Source organism: Erpetoichthys calabaricus, chromosome 11, assembly GCF_900747795.2.
Source record: "Erpetoichthys calabaricus chromosome 11, fErpCal1.3, whole genome shotgun sequence".
NCBI classification, from domain to species: domain Eukaryota; kingdom Metazoa; phylum Chordata; class Cladistia; order Polypteriformes; family Polypteridae; genus Erpetoichthys; species Erpetoichthys calabaricus.
Window position 1 is genome coordinate 136,691,278 of NC_041404.2, and position 15,094 is coordinate 136,706,371.

Below are 15,094 nucleotides of genomic sequence, written 5' to 3' on the forward strand. Positions count from 1 at the left end.
GTTCCAATCCCAAGTCTTTCTCTGTGTTGGGTATGCATCTTCTCCCCATGTCCACGCCAGTTTAGTGCCACTTCCACAAAGACCTGCTGGGTGTGAATGAATGTCTTGTGATGGTCCGGCACCCCCTTTGGGGTAGTGCTTAATTCTGCATGAATAGCTCCTCAATGACACTGAATTGGGCTAAGTGTGTTCGATGGCACAATGGTTAGCCCCGCTGCCTCATGGATCCACCATCCTAGATCCCAATCCCAAATCCTTGTCTGTGTTGGGTTGGCGTGTTCTCCCCGTGTCCACTCGAGTCTCCATCCCACTTCCACCTGGACTTGCTGACCACTTTCAATGGAGACTCTAAAATTGTGAATGAATGCCCTGTGATGAGATGGCGCCCCCTACGGGCTTGTGCTTAATTTTGCACAGATAGGCTCTGCCCACCCCCATGAGAGTAAAATGGATTAAGTGGCTTTCAGAAGGTTATGTTAAAAAGCTGGGTGGCGCAGTGGTTAGCCCCACTGCCTGATGGATTAAAGCCATAGTCACGTCTTTGTCTGTACAGAGTTGGCACGTTCTCCCCGTGCCCATTCCAGTCTCTGTCCCCTTTCCCAGACACGTGCTGGTCAGGTTGACAAGTGACTCCAGATTAGCACTTTCTGCATAAAGGATTCCTGGGACAGCCTGGCGCCCTCTGCAGGGCTGTGGTTCATTCTGCAATAAAAGGCTCCAGCCCTGCGTGGCATGCAATTAGGTGAGAGTAGGCTACATTAAAACCCAAGGGGTGGCGCACTGGTTATTACTACTGCCTCATGGATCCACTATTCTGGGTGCGCACTTCAGACCCTTGTTCTGTGTCGAGTCTGCATGTTCACCCTGCATCCATGCCAGCTTAGGGCCACTTCCACTAAGACCTGCTGGGTGTGAACAAATGTCTTGTGATGGTCCGGCGCCCCCTTTGGGGTACTGCATGAATCTCTCCTCAGTGACACAGAATTGGGCTAAGTGTGTTTGATGGCACAGCGGTTAGCACCGCCACCTCATGGGTCCACCATCCTGAGTTCCAATCCCAGTGTGCAGTTTGCATGTTCTCCCCGTGTCCACTCCAGCCTCCCTCTCACTTCCATGCAGACCTACTGGGAAGGCTAACTGGTCACCCTAAATCGGTCATTTATCTATTAAAAGAGCCTTGTGATGATCTGGCACCCCTACTGGTGTTGTGCTAAATTTCACCTCCATGCCACTCACCTGGATTAAGTGGATTTGACAAGATTATGTTAAAAAAACAGGGTGGCACAGTGTTTAAGTACTGCTTGCCACCATCCTGGGTCTAAATGCCAAGTCTTTGTTTGTGTAGAGGGTGTCATGGTGAACTTTTCCTGGTACTCCATTTTCCCTCCCACTTGGTGACCCCAGACTGGTGCATCAATGGGCTGCAGTGGCCTCCTGGCACCATCCAGAAGGTTGCTCTTGACTCTGCCTGCTCTGCCTCATCCTCTTGTCTGCTTTTCTCTGACATACCAAAGGCATGCAGGCTTGGTGACTCTAAACCTGCCCTGTGTGAACATATGAGTGTGCCCTGTGAAAGACTGGCACCCAGTACTACCAGGAGACTCCCAAGCACTAGTAGGAACCGATGCTTGATGTGATGCCAGACCTTCGCTTGGCACACTCACAGGAAGCCCACCAATTAACCTGATGGCCCATCTCTGGGAGATAGGAAGAAAACTGGCATCTGCCCCACAAAGACACAAGGAGCGCGAAGGCCAGGTCAGGATTTGAACCCGGGAATCCAGCGGCACTAAGTCAAGAAGAAGGAAAGGAAGGAAATTCTAATCTCACGCAGTGTTAATGGAAACCAATTCAATGGGCACTGCTGACAAAGGTGGCAAATGAGGCCGCTTGGTAGAATAGTCAGGCCTTACCCTGGGGATGCTCTGTCTGTCTTTACCAGTGACAAGCAGCATTGGGGAGGGGGGCTCAAGTGACGGCAGTGCTGTGCCATTCATTACCTCCTGGCACAAATCCTCCCAAATCTAATTGGCCCTGCAGCGGCTCTAAACTGCTGGCGCCCCCTATAGTTCCTTGTAAGGGCACAGCAGCTCTAGCTTGGCGCTCCTTTCCCCACCACATCGAGCTGATGCATGTAGAGAGGCTCCCCCGGGAGACCACCGTGCCCTCTGCTGCGTTCCCACAGCCTCTTTTAATTAGCAGGAGTTGGATGGCCTGGCACCTTCTTAGAAAAGCACCAATAAAACAGGAGTCTGGGGGTCTTCCCATTCCCTTCTGGTTTTTTTTCCCACGTTACTTGGAAAACTGGTGGGGCTCCGTCATTCTGACTCCACTTCCTGCAAATATTTTAATAACAAAAAAAAAAAAGATGCCAGTCTTAGCATTTGAAGCCCAAAGTGCTAGGCAGGGGTCCCGGTCACCCACCAATGTGTGTGATGTTCAGGTGAACCCAACTCGGGACGGGGGGCGCACTTCTAATCTGATACCACATTGAAGAGCATCAATCGCCTGGAGGACGAGAGACATTGGGCATCTCATAGGGCCAATAGCGGAAAAAGTGGGCAGCTGGGCATTCCGATGTGGACAAGAAGTTAGAAACTGCAGAAGAAAATGCAAAAGTGCAACATCTGACAAACTGGCCGGGAGGACAGCAAAACACGAGGGGCTGAGCGTTTCACATGGAAAAGATCTGAAGAGCTGGCCAGATAGACAGGAGAGCAGACATGGAGATCCACTCAGTGTCTGAGAAGCTGGACGGGTGGGCTTGAAAACACAAATTACTGGACTCTGATGTGGACAGTAACTGACAAACTGGCCAGCGGGGCATAAAAATGGCAAACGTGGCGCGTGATGTAGATAGAAGAGCATCTGAGTAACTGGCCAGGTGGACAGGAGAATATCAGCAACTGGTCTCTGATGTGGACATGACGTCCCGTCACTTCAAGAAGGGCTGCTAAACTGGACAACTGATAGGGAGACCCTCCGAGGAGCCAGAGGTGACCAAGAGGACCCCTGAGGTGACGGACGCTCAGTAAAAACAATGCAGTCGCACCTGAGCAGGAGGGCACAAGGCACTGCCCATCTGGTTGGTCAAGTGGACCCTGGACATACCTGGCAGCCTGGCAAGAAGTATAAGCTGAATGGGAGCAGGACATCTGTGATCCGAAACTGACCACCTGAACTGGACAGTATGTGGGACATCTGGCCAGTGTTTTGGAGAAACTGGACAACATCTGAGAGACGCCCGCTTGCTGGTGTAAGTAAGCTAAGTGACTGGTGGGGCTCAGGGGCATTCTAATGCTTAGTGGCAGGACAGGAGGACAAAATCTGAGAGTGAGACTGGACAGCTGGTCAGAAGGGCATCTGGAAAACTCAGAGAGGAGAGAATCTCAGAAAGTGGCCGGCACTATAAGACACTGGACAACATCTGAGGAATCGGGCATTCAAGAAACTGGGCCAAGATGGGTAAAACAGAAAAGGTCCGGGTCAGCAGGGTATGAAGTGGGCAAACGGACCCACAAGAGCTCACTAACAGGTCTGAGTGCCGGACCACCAGGCCACACACAAATTGTGCACTTACTGCCACCTGCAGGGGTGTGGACCCTCCACAGGGGCAGGTGACAGATTTGCTTGCCAGGCACACCTGTGCTTGCCGACCTCTGACCCTCACACTGGCCAGCACTGCAGCTCCAGGGCACATGACGGGACCGGCCGCTGTCACACACTCGGGTGCTGCAACTCCTGCCAGGAGACTGGGACGGGCGCCAGCTAGGCTCAGGTTCCTTCGAAATATGACATCAAACCAGAAAATCCTGCTGGCAACCGGCTGAGTGTGGTTTGAGACCCATCGAGAAGAGCCGTGCCGCCGTTTCACGCTTGGCAGGACGGCACGGTGGCGGCTCCTCCTGATGAATGTCACTCAGGCTCTCCTGCATTGTACAAAACAATGGGCACCGGGCCAGGAATGCAGTGCTGCCCCGTCTCAGGCCCCCATAAGCACAGAGCGATGGGCACCAAGGCTACATGGCACAGAGCATCAAGAAACTTTCAGCATGAAGGTCACTCTGCCCCCACATGGCAACCCTTCCTTCAACCAAAAGTGTCATCCTGTTGCTCTGCCATCCTGGACTAACCTCACTGGTGTCCATCTTCCACATGAGAGGTCACCTGTCTGTCAAGAATGCCATGAGTAAGGCTTGATAAGGACCTGAGACAGAGTCATATGGCAGAGGAACCCCTGAATTCCTGATGAGGAAGACTTCCTAAATGACCACCTTCCTCAACCGCCCTTTCATGTGTCCATCTCACACTACTGTCCTCCTGACTGCAGCCCACCTCTGGTAGTCGGACAGCCATTGGGCTTCTGGGTAATGATGACATACTCATGTTCCTCCATTTTGGAGTGACCTTCTTGTGTGTCCACCTTACACATGAGAGGTCACCTGCCCATGCAGAATGAGTCTAGTGCAAGACCACCACCACCACCACCACCTGTCTGAGGTGACCCCTTCAAGTGTTCACTTTACATCACACACAACTACTGCCCATCCATCTGCAATGAATCTGGTCAAAGACCCACAGATGATACAGGAGCTGCTGATCTCTTGACCATGAGCACATTCCAAATCCCCACGACCCTGAACTGACCTCTCATGTGTCCAACTCGTATGTCACACACGTCACCTGTCTGCCTGGAATTAACCAATTAGTGGACCACTGACAGGCTCTGGTCCACCTCTATTGCCCTTCTTCACCTTCCATTAGCAGCCCAGAAGGATTCTGACCAAAAGGCGCTGATGAGAGAAATGCCACCAACTGAAGGAAGTTCCCAGAGACATGAAGGTTGACTGCGGAGACCACTTCTCACTCCACTGACACACAAGCACTCCTGGATGAGCGGAGCAGAAGGTCAGTAGACACCCACTGATGGTGGTGGTGGAGAATGCAATGGCCTTCCAGCTGTGACAATGAGCTTGTTCAGGCCACTGGACCTTCCACCCAAATTAAGGTCACCTCCATTAATGGCAGATGCCACCTTGCCCATCTCACCTTATAGAGTGGTGCCTCTCTGAGCACCTGGGAGTAGAAGAGAGGGGCTGCCATCCTTTATCAATTCTGCCGGCTAAGGTGGAGTGGAAGAGCGAAGCAGCTGATCAAACTGGTCAGCTGTGGACCATCACAGACACCACTGAGCCTCTTGTGCCCATCACACCTCTGACACCAACAGCGGCGCTTCTTCAACACAGCTGAGCCTACATCTGCGGAACTTCAGACACACCAGCAAAAGGCCGTAATTACCGAGATTAAATTATTGAAGACGGAGGCAGGTGGGCTTTGTACTGCCAATGGGATGGCTCGCTAATTAAAGCCTCGAAGCGAGCGAGAAGTGTGGCGGCCACCAAAAGAGTCGAGCCCGCGAGATTAGAAGAACGAGGAAAAGTGCGACTCCGCCGCAGCCGCCGGGGCTTCACTGCGCAAACTCGAGTTTCCGCTGCTGCGTGCAGTACCACGAACGGCCAGGAGATGGCAGAAAAGCCCCCATCAAGTGGCTCTTGCCACTGAAGGCAATTTGGGGAAAGGGTGACCCTGTGTTAGGATATAGTGGGTTGGAAAATGACTGACTGACTGACTGACTGAAAATTCCATTCCATTTTCCAACCCGCTGAATCTGAACACAGGGTCACGGGAGTTTGCTGTAGCCAATCCCAGCCAGCACAGGGCGCAAGGCAGGAAACAAACCCAGGCAGGGCGTCAGCCCACCGCAGGACACACACACACACCAAGCACACACCTAGGGACAATTTAGAATCGCCAATCCCCTTAACCTGCATGTCTTTGGACTGTGGAGGAAACCCACGCAGACATGGGGAGAACATGCAAACTCCACCGTGCTGGCCCTGACTAATAATGATGGCGATTTAATGCGTAATTATGATCATAATTAAAATGTCCAAAATATGTTGTTAGTATTATTAATAATCATAATAATTAAAAATTACAAATAAAAAATGCTAAAATTATTCAAAAATAATAATACTCATTAAATAATAATAATTAAAATGTCCAAAAAATATTAATTATTATGCGGGTGGGTATGACACATGGATGATTGTGGTGGTATGCAGTGTGAAAGGCACTATATAGTCTGGCATTAAATAAACTCTGTGAGGATCTGCAGCCTTTCAATGGACGAATCAGATGCAGAAAATGGAAGGATGGATGGATGGATGGATGGATGGATGGATGGATGGATGGATGGGTGCTCACGAGATCAGCTGCTGTGTTAAAGGCTTCCCAGTGAGGAGCTCAGCATAAAGTGACCACTTTTGGGTTTGTCCTCTAAAAATGGAGGATTAGTGCAGTTAGTTAGTGCTGAAGGGCGGCACAGTGGCGCAGTGCTTAGAGTCTTGGGTGGAGTCTGCATGTTCTCCCCATGTCCGAGTGGGTTTCCTCCCACAGTTTAAAAGACCTGCAGGTGAGGTGGACTGGCGATGCTAAATTGCCCCCCCCCTGATTTGTGGGTGGGTGTCCTGCTTTGCGATTAGCAGGCTTGAAGAATGGATGGATGGTACTGTTGATCATGAAAGGCAGCAGATAATAAAGTCTGATCGTTGACGCAGATGTCAAGTTACTATGAAAAAGCCCCTGCACGAGACACTGGACATGCAAAAACGTTGACTTTGGATCAGAAAGGCACTATATACGGTGACATAAAGTCTGATTGAATGTAAGGCTCCACTGCTCAAGTGTTCTGAGTGTCACCTCACCAGTGACAACAAGTGCCACAGTGATGCCCCCTACTGGCCAGGCTGTCTGCTTCTGGTCAAGCGATGTTATCTTCGCCCAAAATGTTTGCACCGGGCGATTTACCAAAATTAAAAAGGAGCTGATCACATGGGGAACCTCCATCAATGCTGAATGTGTCACGGGATAAACCGGCTGACAAAACGAGTTGCCCTTTCTGACAGCCGATTTGCTCTAAAGTGGAGCTGCCTCAATGGAGGTGATTGACACACTTTGTCAGGATGAGCGCTTTAATGAGTTCTCTCTGGGGTGGGGGGCTCTGTACGTCCCGTCTCCCTCTTGGCTCTTCAGATGCACATCAGTGGGTGGCTCATTCTGCTCCAGCTCTTCAGATGCCTGTACTGTAACTTTTTTTTTTTTGTCTGATGATTTCATAAATTTGACCCCAACTTGTCAGGAAAGATGCATTTTTGTTGAAATGCCTCCAGTAGAGGGTGCTGTACAACGCTGGCCTTTCCAAACCTTCCACTTGGAAAACTCATCTGTTGTAAAGGAGAGAAACACTCAATGGGACTTTACGTTTAGTTTACATTCAGGGCAAGAAGGGCATTGCTCTAATCTCCCAGCACATGGCGCTGTTCTGCAGCAATAATAAGTGCAGTGAGAAGTAATAATTTAACATGTAGATATGTTTGCATCAAATTCAATGTAGTCGACATAATGAAATGTTTCCAGTTTTCCATGACATACACAATGCAGTTTCTTAAGTACAAATATGTATATTTTTTGGAGTGTGTGAAATTTACTTTGTGCCTGGTGCCACTTGCCTGTTTCCAGATTGCTTGGGCAGCACTTGGACACCTTGGTGTTCACTTTGTACCTCAGGTGTGAACCTTTCAGTCCCGTCTTGAAGATCTGACCCCTTTAAAGTGACCCATTGATTGAGTTTTCTGAGATGGCAACGTCATCTGTATTCATTTTTTACAACTCCATGAGCCAATCCAAGCCAGGATTCAGTTCAAGACCACCAACAGCCACATAACCAGGCCAAGGGATTCAAGCAGAGGAGTGAGTCTTGTAGGTGCTGCCCTTTAAGTGCTTCACCATCTCTCTGTCTTTCCTTCACGCTTCTCTATACGGCTCCGCCCCTTTTGTCAGTATGTCTCCCTCTTGTTACCAGGCTCCACCCCATCTAACAGCTTCTCTCTCTCTCTCTCCCGCCCTCTCTCTTAGGCTCCACCCCTTGTTTCAGTATCCTCTCTCTCTCTCTCTCTTAGGCTCCACCCCTTGTTTCAATATCCTTTCTTTCTCTCTCTCTCTCTCTCTCTCTCTCTCTCTTAGGCTCCACCCCTTGTCTCAGTATCCTTTCTCTCTCTCTCTGTTAGGCTCCACCCCTTGTCTCAGTATCCTTTCTCTCTCTTCCTCCCTCTCTCTTAGGCTCCACCCCTTGTTTCAGTATCCTTTCTCTCTCTCTCTCTCTCTCTCTCAGGCTCCACCCCTTGTCTCAGTATCCTTTCTATCTCTCTCTCTCTCTCTCTCTTAGGCTCCACCCCTTGTTTCAGTATCCTTTCTCTCTGTCTCTCTCTCTCTTAGGCTCCACCCCTTGTTTCAGTATCCTTTCTCTCTCTTCCTCCCTCTCTCTTAGGCTCCACCCCTTGTCTTAGTATCCTTTCTCTCTCTCTCCCTTTCTCTCTCTCTCTCTCTCTTAGGCTCCACCCCTTGCCTCAGTATCCTTTCTCTCTCTCTCTCTCTCTCTCTCTCTTAGGCTCCCCCCCTTGTCTCAGTATCCTTTCTCTCTCTCTCTCTCTCTCTCTCTCTCTCTCTCTCTTAGGCTCCACCCCTTGTTTCAGCATCCTTTCTCTCTCTCCCTCCCTCTCTCTTAGGCTCCACCCCTTGTTTCAGTATCCTTTCTCTCTCTCCCTCCCTCTCTCTTAGGCTCCACCTCTTGTCTCAGTATCCTTTCTCTCTCTCTCTCTCTCAGGCTCTGCCTCTTTTGACACCGTCTCTCTAACAGACTCCACCCCATCTGTCAGCATATCTCCCTCTCTCTTTCCCAGCCTCCACCACTTCTAACAGTGTCTGTCACCCTTTATCCTAAGCTCCACCCCTTTTGACAATGTCTGTCTCTTAGGCACCGACCTTTCTAATAGCCTCTCTCCCTCTCTCTCTCTCTCTCTCTCTCTCTCTCTCTTTCCCAGGCTCCACCACGTCTAATACCTGGCAGACATCATCGTGCAATCACTCTGGGTTGTCTGGTTGGCCGTTGCTAAACAGGATGGTCCTTTTGTTAAACTGCCTGCATTAATGTTAGCAATGATGGGAAATTCAGGGCAGTGGCAGCTGGAAACATGGATTTGGACAACTCTGACATTGGATGCACATCTGTCTCTCTCTCTCTCTCTCTCTCTCTCTCTCTCTCTTTCTTAGCCTCCACCTCTTCTAACAGCTGCACTCTCATTTTGACTCTCAACCAGGCTCCACCCCTTTTCACAGTCTGTCTATCAGGCTCCACCCTTCTGACAGCATATCTCTATTTCCCAGACTCCACTTTTTCTAACAGTGTCCCTCTCTCTCAGGCTCCGCCCTTTCTATCAATTTCCCTCTCTCTTAACCAGACTCCACCCCTTCCTTTAGGGTCTTTCTCACTCTCTCTACCAGTCTCCACCCCTTTCAACCAAATTTCTCTTCCCCTGTTGGCTCAATGGCTCCACCCCTTCTATTAGCATCTCGCTCTTTCTCTCTCCCCCCTCCCTCCCCTCCCTCTGGCCATACTAAGCCCCACCCCTTTTAACAGTGTCTCTCTCTTAGGCTCCACCCCTCGCATCATCATCTCTTTTTCTTCCTCTCCCCCAGGCACCACCAGAACTTTCAAGCCAAGCCAATACCCCACTTGCTCATTAGCTCCCCCACCTGGTTGCCCCCTCCCCAGTCTAATTTCCATGCTACCAGGACTCCATTTGTGGTTGTTCAACTTCATCATGTGTCCATGCTAAGGGCACACTGTGAATGCAGGCTTGGCACGTGCCACCCCATTCACTGTCTTGGCACCTGCACCCCTTGACTTGGGTTCTCCTGATCAGCTCCACAGTGACCACCACAAGTGGTGACCACCAAGTCTTAAACACAAACACAGAAAGCTGACAGTCACGACTCACTTTTATTAAAACCAAACCAGTGCAGTTTAAATGACCACAGCAAGAAAAAGGGGGCAGGCCAGTGAGCTTGCTGACCCTCATTAATATCCCAGCAGTCGGTTGACCGGCGGGTAGCGGGTGCGATGGGTCATGCACTTGTCCCGATCAATGAAGAGACTGTTCTTCTTGTTCCCAATCTCCTTCTCAAGGGCCATCCGAGTGTCCTCCATGCTGCTGAGGGATTGCTTGGCCTCCTCAAGTTTCTTCTGCAAGGACTCGATGGACTCTGTGATCTCGCCAACCTCGCTCACCAGCCTGAAGAAGAAGAAGATGAAGAAGAAGAAGCACAAGGCATTTGCCTCATGTTACTTACTTAGTCCCAGTCGAGTGAAGTCAGCCGGACCCTCAAACCGTCATCCCATTGCAAGCTTGTAATGCACATTTGGTTCTAAAACGTGTCGGATTGTTGAAACAGCACCACCTACTGGTGGCTTCTGGTAGCCAATGCCTTAATCATTTAACAGCTAACCCAGTGCAAGGTGGCAGGCATCTGGAACCAGGCTCTAAAAATAGTGGACACAAGACAAGTACACATCCAGGATGGATGCCAATCTAGATATGGACACACTGGTCAGTTTAGACTGTGCAATCAAGCTGGCACTGTGGGCATAAATCAGCATGGACTGGGCATTGAGCTCAGAGGCCCAACATCTGTGAAGTGTCAACCAAATACCAACCCAAAAACTGGACAATAGTGCAGTGGTGCCAGTCAATGAGGAAACATGCAGAACGGTCACCTCCAGCACCATGGGGCTGCTCTCCACGTGCCAATCGTCAGACAAATTATGAAAATGACGGGAAGATCACAAAGCGCATTAAATGCTTTGATTTCATTGTCATGTTGGAAATGTGTCTGCCTTTGGATAGCGGGCAGTGATTATTATCACTTCTCATCCCACCAACAAAAAGTCTTCACACCAAGGTGAGCGGCAGACACAACACCATAGGAGCTCCCCCCAAGACCCCCCAAGACCCCACTCAACTCACTAGCTACACAGCGTGGTCTGCTTCACCACAACACCCCATCTATTCACTGTCTGGCCATAAATGGACCTTCACACCAATCCAGCTGGGCAGAAGTGACCCACCCTAAGTGCTTATGGAGCTGTAATGACCCCCACAGCATCGTCTTCCTCTGTTATGAAGACTCCATCCCAGCCTTCACTGCCAACGTTATAGTGACCCCACTTCACTTATTGGTGTTGTGTTCTGGTGGCACCATCCCAGTGTTCCACTCTGTCACTGTGGATACACCCTGACTATTCCTATGTCACGGTGACCCCCACCCAAGTTCTTCATATGTTATGGTGACCCCTCTCCAACTTCTCTCTCACAATGATATGGTGACCCTGTCACAAGTCCTCACTGTGTTATGATGACTCCACCCAATCCCTCCCCCACTGTCCCAACAAATCACAATGGTGACCCTGCCCTGACTTCTTTACTATGTTATGGCGACCCTTAACCTACCCAGTCCCTCCCCACCTGTCTCATGGTGACAAGTATGCTTTGGTGGCCACACCCCAATTTTCTATTGTGTGATGATAGCTCCACTCAATGCTTCCCCTACCCGTCCCATGGTGACCCTGCCCCAACTACCGATAATGTGACACAGCCCTGACTTCTCGCGATGTTAGGGTGACCCTTAACCCACCCAATCACTCCCCACCTGTCTCATGGTGAGTCTGCTCTCACTCATTAATATGCTTTGGTGACCACGCCCCAATTCTCCATGGATGGATGGATGGATGGATGGCCCCAATTCTCCATTACTTGATGATGACTCAACCTGATCCCTCCGCTCCTGTTTCACCTCCCTCCTCCTCCACCTCCTACCCAACATGGTGACCCTGCCCCAATTACCTACAATGTTATGGTGACCCTGCCCTGACTTCTCACGATGTTATGGTGACCCTTAACCCACCCAATCACTCCCCTTCTGTTCCATGGTGACTCTGACTATGTTGTTGAGACTCTGCTCTAACTCCTTAATATGCTTTGGTGACCATGCCCCAATTCTCCATTGCTTGATGATGACTCCACCCAATATGGTGACCCTGCCCCAACTACCCCCAATGTTATGGTGACCCTGCCCTTACTTCTCACGATGACCCTTAACCCACCCAATCCCTCCTCACCACTCTCATGGTGACTCTGCTCTAACTCATTAATATGCTTTGGTGACCATGCCCCAATTCTCCATGGATGGATGGATAGATGGATGGATGGATGGCCCCAATTCTCCATTACTTGATGATGACTCCACCTGATCCCTCCGGTCCTGTTTCACCTCCCTCCTCCTCCACCTCCCACCCAACATGGTGACCCTGCCCCAACTACCTACAATGTTATAGTGACCCTGCCCTGACTTCTCATGATGTTATGGTGACCCTTAACCCACCCAATCACTCCCCTTCTGTTCCATGGTGACTCTGACTATGTTGTTGAGACTCTGCTCTAACTCATTAATATGCTTTGGTGGCCACGCCCCAATTCTCCATTGTGTGATGATGACTCCACCCAATATGGTGACTCCGCCCCAACTTCTCCCACCTCCCTGGTCTCCACTTTGGCCATGTCGCCGAGTCCAGTTTGATGCGGGCCTCCCTCTGAGGTGCGGGTCCTGTGCTGGTTTCGGACTGAGCGTATAACGCCAGCCCCCCCCCCCAACCCCCCCCCCATTGTGTTCACCATAAGCCTGCTTTCCTCTCAGCCGGTGACCCCTCAGATGGAGGTCTCTTTGCGTACGATTGCCGACAGACAAACAGCCGCGACTCCTCTCCATCTCTCACCTCCAGCTGCTCAGAATGTTCTCTGAAGAGCCATCAGTCACAGACGGCCCAGCCCCCTGCCCTGCCAGACAGGACTTCCCTTGAACCACAGCGGACACATCGGAGCCGTCATCTCGTACAAAATTCCTAAGTGACAGGTCAAAGGTGCCGCGCCAGACGGCTCTTCTCACCTGAACTGCACGGGGTCTCGGCAGAGCTCCATGTTAGGCCGGAATGACCGGCGGTACAGCCTCGTCTCGGCCACCTTCAGGGGAGCTTCTTTGTCCCGGATGGCCTGCTGCAGCTCCACAATGTTTTTCTCCTGCGCGCTTATCTGCTCCAGGATCTGCCAAAATAAAAGAGCCGACGGTAAAAACCCTCAGTGGTGGACAGAGGCTTTTCACTTCTGCTCCACCATGTTTGTCGAGTGTGCGGCAGTGGGAACTCCTCTATTCTGTGTGACTCTTGTGATCGGACCCTGCAGAGAGAGATTGGCGCAAAGGTGGACCACCGACCCTGGAGGCAGGGGACTTCCTTGTGAAGCCTTTCACAGCCAGCACAACACAAAAACACTGGTGGTGATGATCTGTATATAGCGCCTTTCAGGCAATATAACACACAACACCCAGTCCAACTGAGGGTTACCCAAGGAGCATCGGGTACAGGACAGGATCCCTGTACACTGGGTGGCTTTCCAGTTTAATTTTTTGCCAGTCTATCACAGGGTCCAAGTGGGCACAAACACACACTGCGTCAGTTTTCACAGGGAGAACATGCAAACTCCACACAAGCCAATGTCCAGGCACAGGATTGGAACCCAGGAGGTTGTGTGTGGTTTAGTGACCCATGAATGAGGGCCAGTCACCAACTACAAAGTGAAAGGGGCAACTTCCAGTCCTAGTCATGGAGGCGTTGGTCATCAAAGTGGGCAAGGAGCATTTAAAGGAAGAACATACAAATTCCACCCAATCTCCAGGCACAAGACTTGAACCCAGTAGGTGTAGTGACCCATGACCTGTGATCCAAGTGGTCATAATGATAGTGGTGGTGGTCATCATGGCGGGCAAGGAGCATTTATAGGGAGAACATGCAAATTCCACTCAATGCCCAGGCACAGGATTTGAACCCAGGAGTCTGCAGTTCAGTGACCAGACAATCAGGGACAGTCAATCAAACCTGGGGCAGTGGTCACTGGGAATATGGTGGTGGTCCATAAAATGCAGCCAACAGGAGCAATAAGCAATAGTGACGCTAAGGGGAAGAGGGTGGCACAGGAGCAGCTAGAGGCCAGTGGGCACCTGCCAAGAAGATGCCCAAGGAACTCTGGGGTCCCTTTTTTCTTTATCAGAGAGACATAACTTTGAATGCTTTTATGACAGGTGGGGTAGATGACAAGGCAGAGACCACCCCATGATGCCCAGTTGGCATCCAGTTCCATCACTCTGCCTTCCGACTCCCCAGCCCCAGGCTGCTTGCCTGATTCAGGTGATGCTCCAGCCGGAATTTTGCATCGCTCATCTCCTCACAGCGCTTTGCGAATGCCTTGTCCACATCGGCACACTGGGCGCGTAGATCTTCGGCCGTGTCCTGGAGCACCTTGTCGATCAGGGCACGCAGGTTGGCAGAAACCATTTGCTCGTTCTCGCCCAGCTTTATGTTATCTTCGGTAAACTTGTTCCATGTCTCTGGAGTCGACAAGCTAGCAGAGGAAATGAAGAAATGAAACACACGGGAGAGTGAAGTGCATGATGGACACCCCAAAAAGGACGGCCACTTGAGTGTGACATGACATACAGCAGGAGGTGGCAGTGCTGACCGCGACCAGCTGGACATGCAAAACAGAGAGGGGCAGCTTTACAAGACACACTTCAATGGCCTGGTGCTCCCTGTGTCTGTCACAGTCAGCTGTGAACTTCACTTCAGGGCCACCACAGCCCTGAGCGACTGCATGGTGCTAAGACAAGTAGGGGGCACCACACAAACATGGGGCACCCAGTCACAGACTTTATATAAGACATGTACAGAGCTTGGGCACTGAAAGACCCCAAATCACCCAGGATCTCAAAAGGGGTGCATTGACCCCAGATACAGAAACATCTATTAATTATATAGTGTCTTTCAGGTCTATCTATCTATCTATCTATCTATCTATCTATCTATCTATCTATCTATCTATCTATCTATCTATCTATCTATCTATCTATCTAATATAGCGCCTTTCATATCTATCTATCTATCTATCTATCTATCTATCTATCTATCTATCTATCTATCTATCTATCTATCTATCTATCTATCTATCTATCTAATATAGCACCTTTCATATCTATCTATCTATCTATCTATCTATCTATCTATCTATCTATCTAATATAGCGCCTTTCAC

At 50.3% G+C, this 15,094-nt stretch overlaps 1 protein-coding gene across 2 annotated transcripts in view; it reads right to left on the reverse strand.

Annotated features, from left to right (window-relative positions):
- The window catches only part of tekt4 (tektin 4), a 55,491-nt gene that overhangs the window by 28,099 nt on the left and 12,298 nt on the right, over positions 1–15,094 (reverse strand). The window contains exons 4-6 of one of the 2 annotated variants that reach the window (XM_028791764.2): positions 14,186–14,408; positions 12,901–13,055; positions 9,883–10,193 (exon numbers count right to left, since the gene is read on the reverse strand). The exons of the other annotated variant lie outside the window; for it this stretch is intronic. Coding sequence (XP_028647597.1) covers positions 9,980–10,193; positions 12,901–13,055; positions 14,186–14,408 — 592 coding nt within the window. The 3' untranslated portion in view covers positions 9,883–9,979. Of the gene's footprint in view, positions 1–9,882; positions 10,194–12,900; positions 13,056–14,185; positions 14,409–15,094 lie in introns of those variants that run through there. 2 annotated transcript variants of the gene reach the window in all.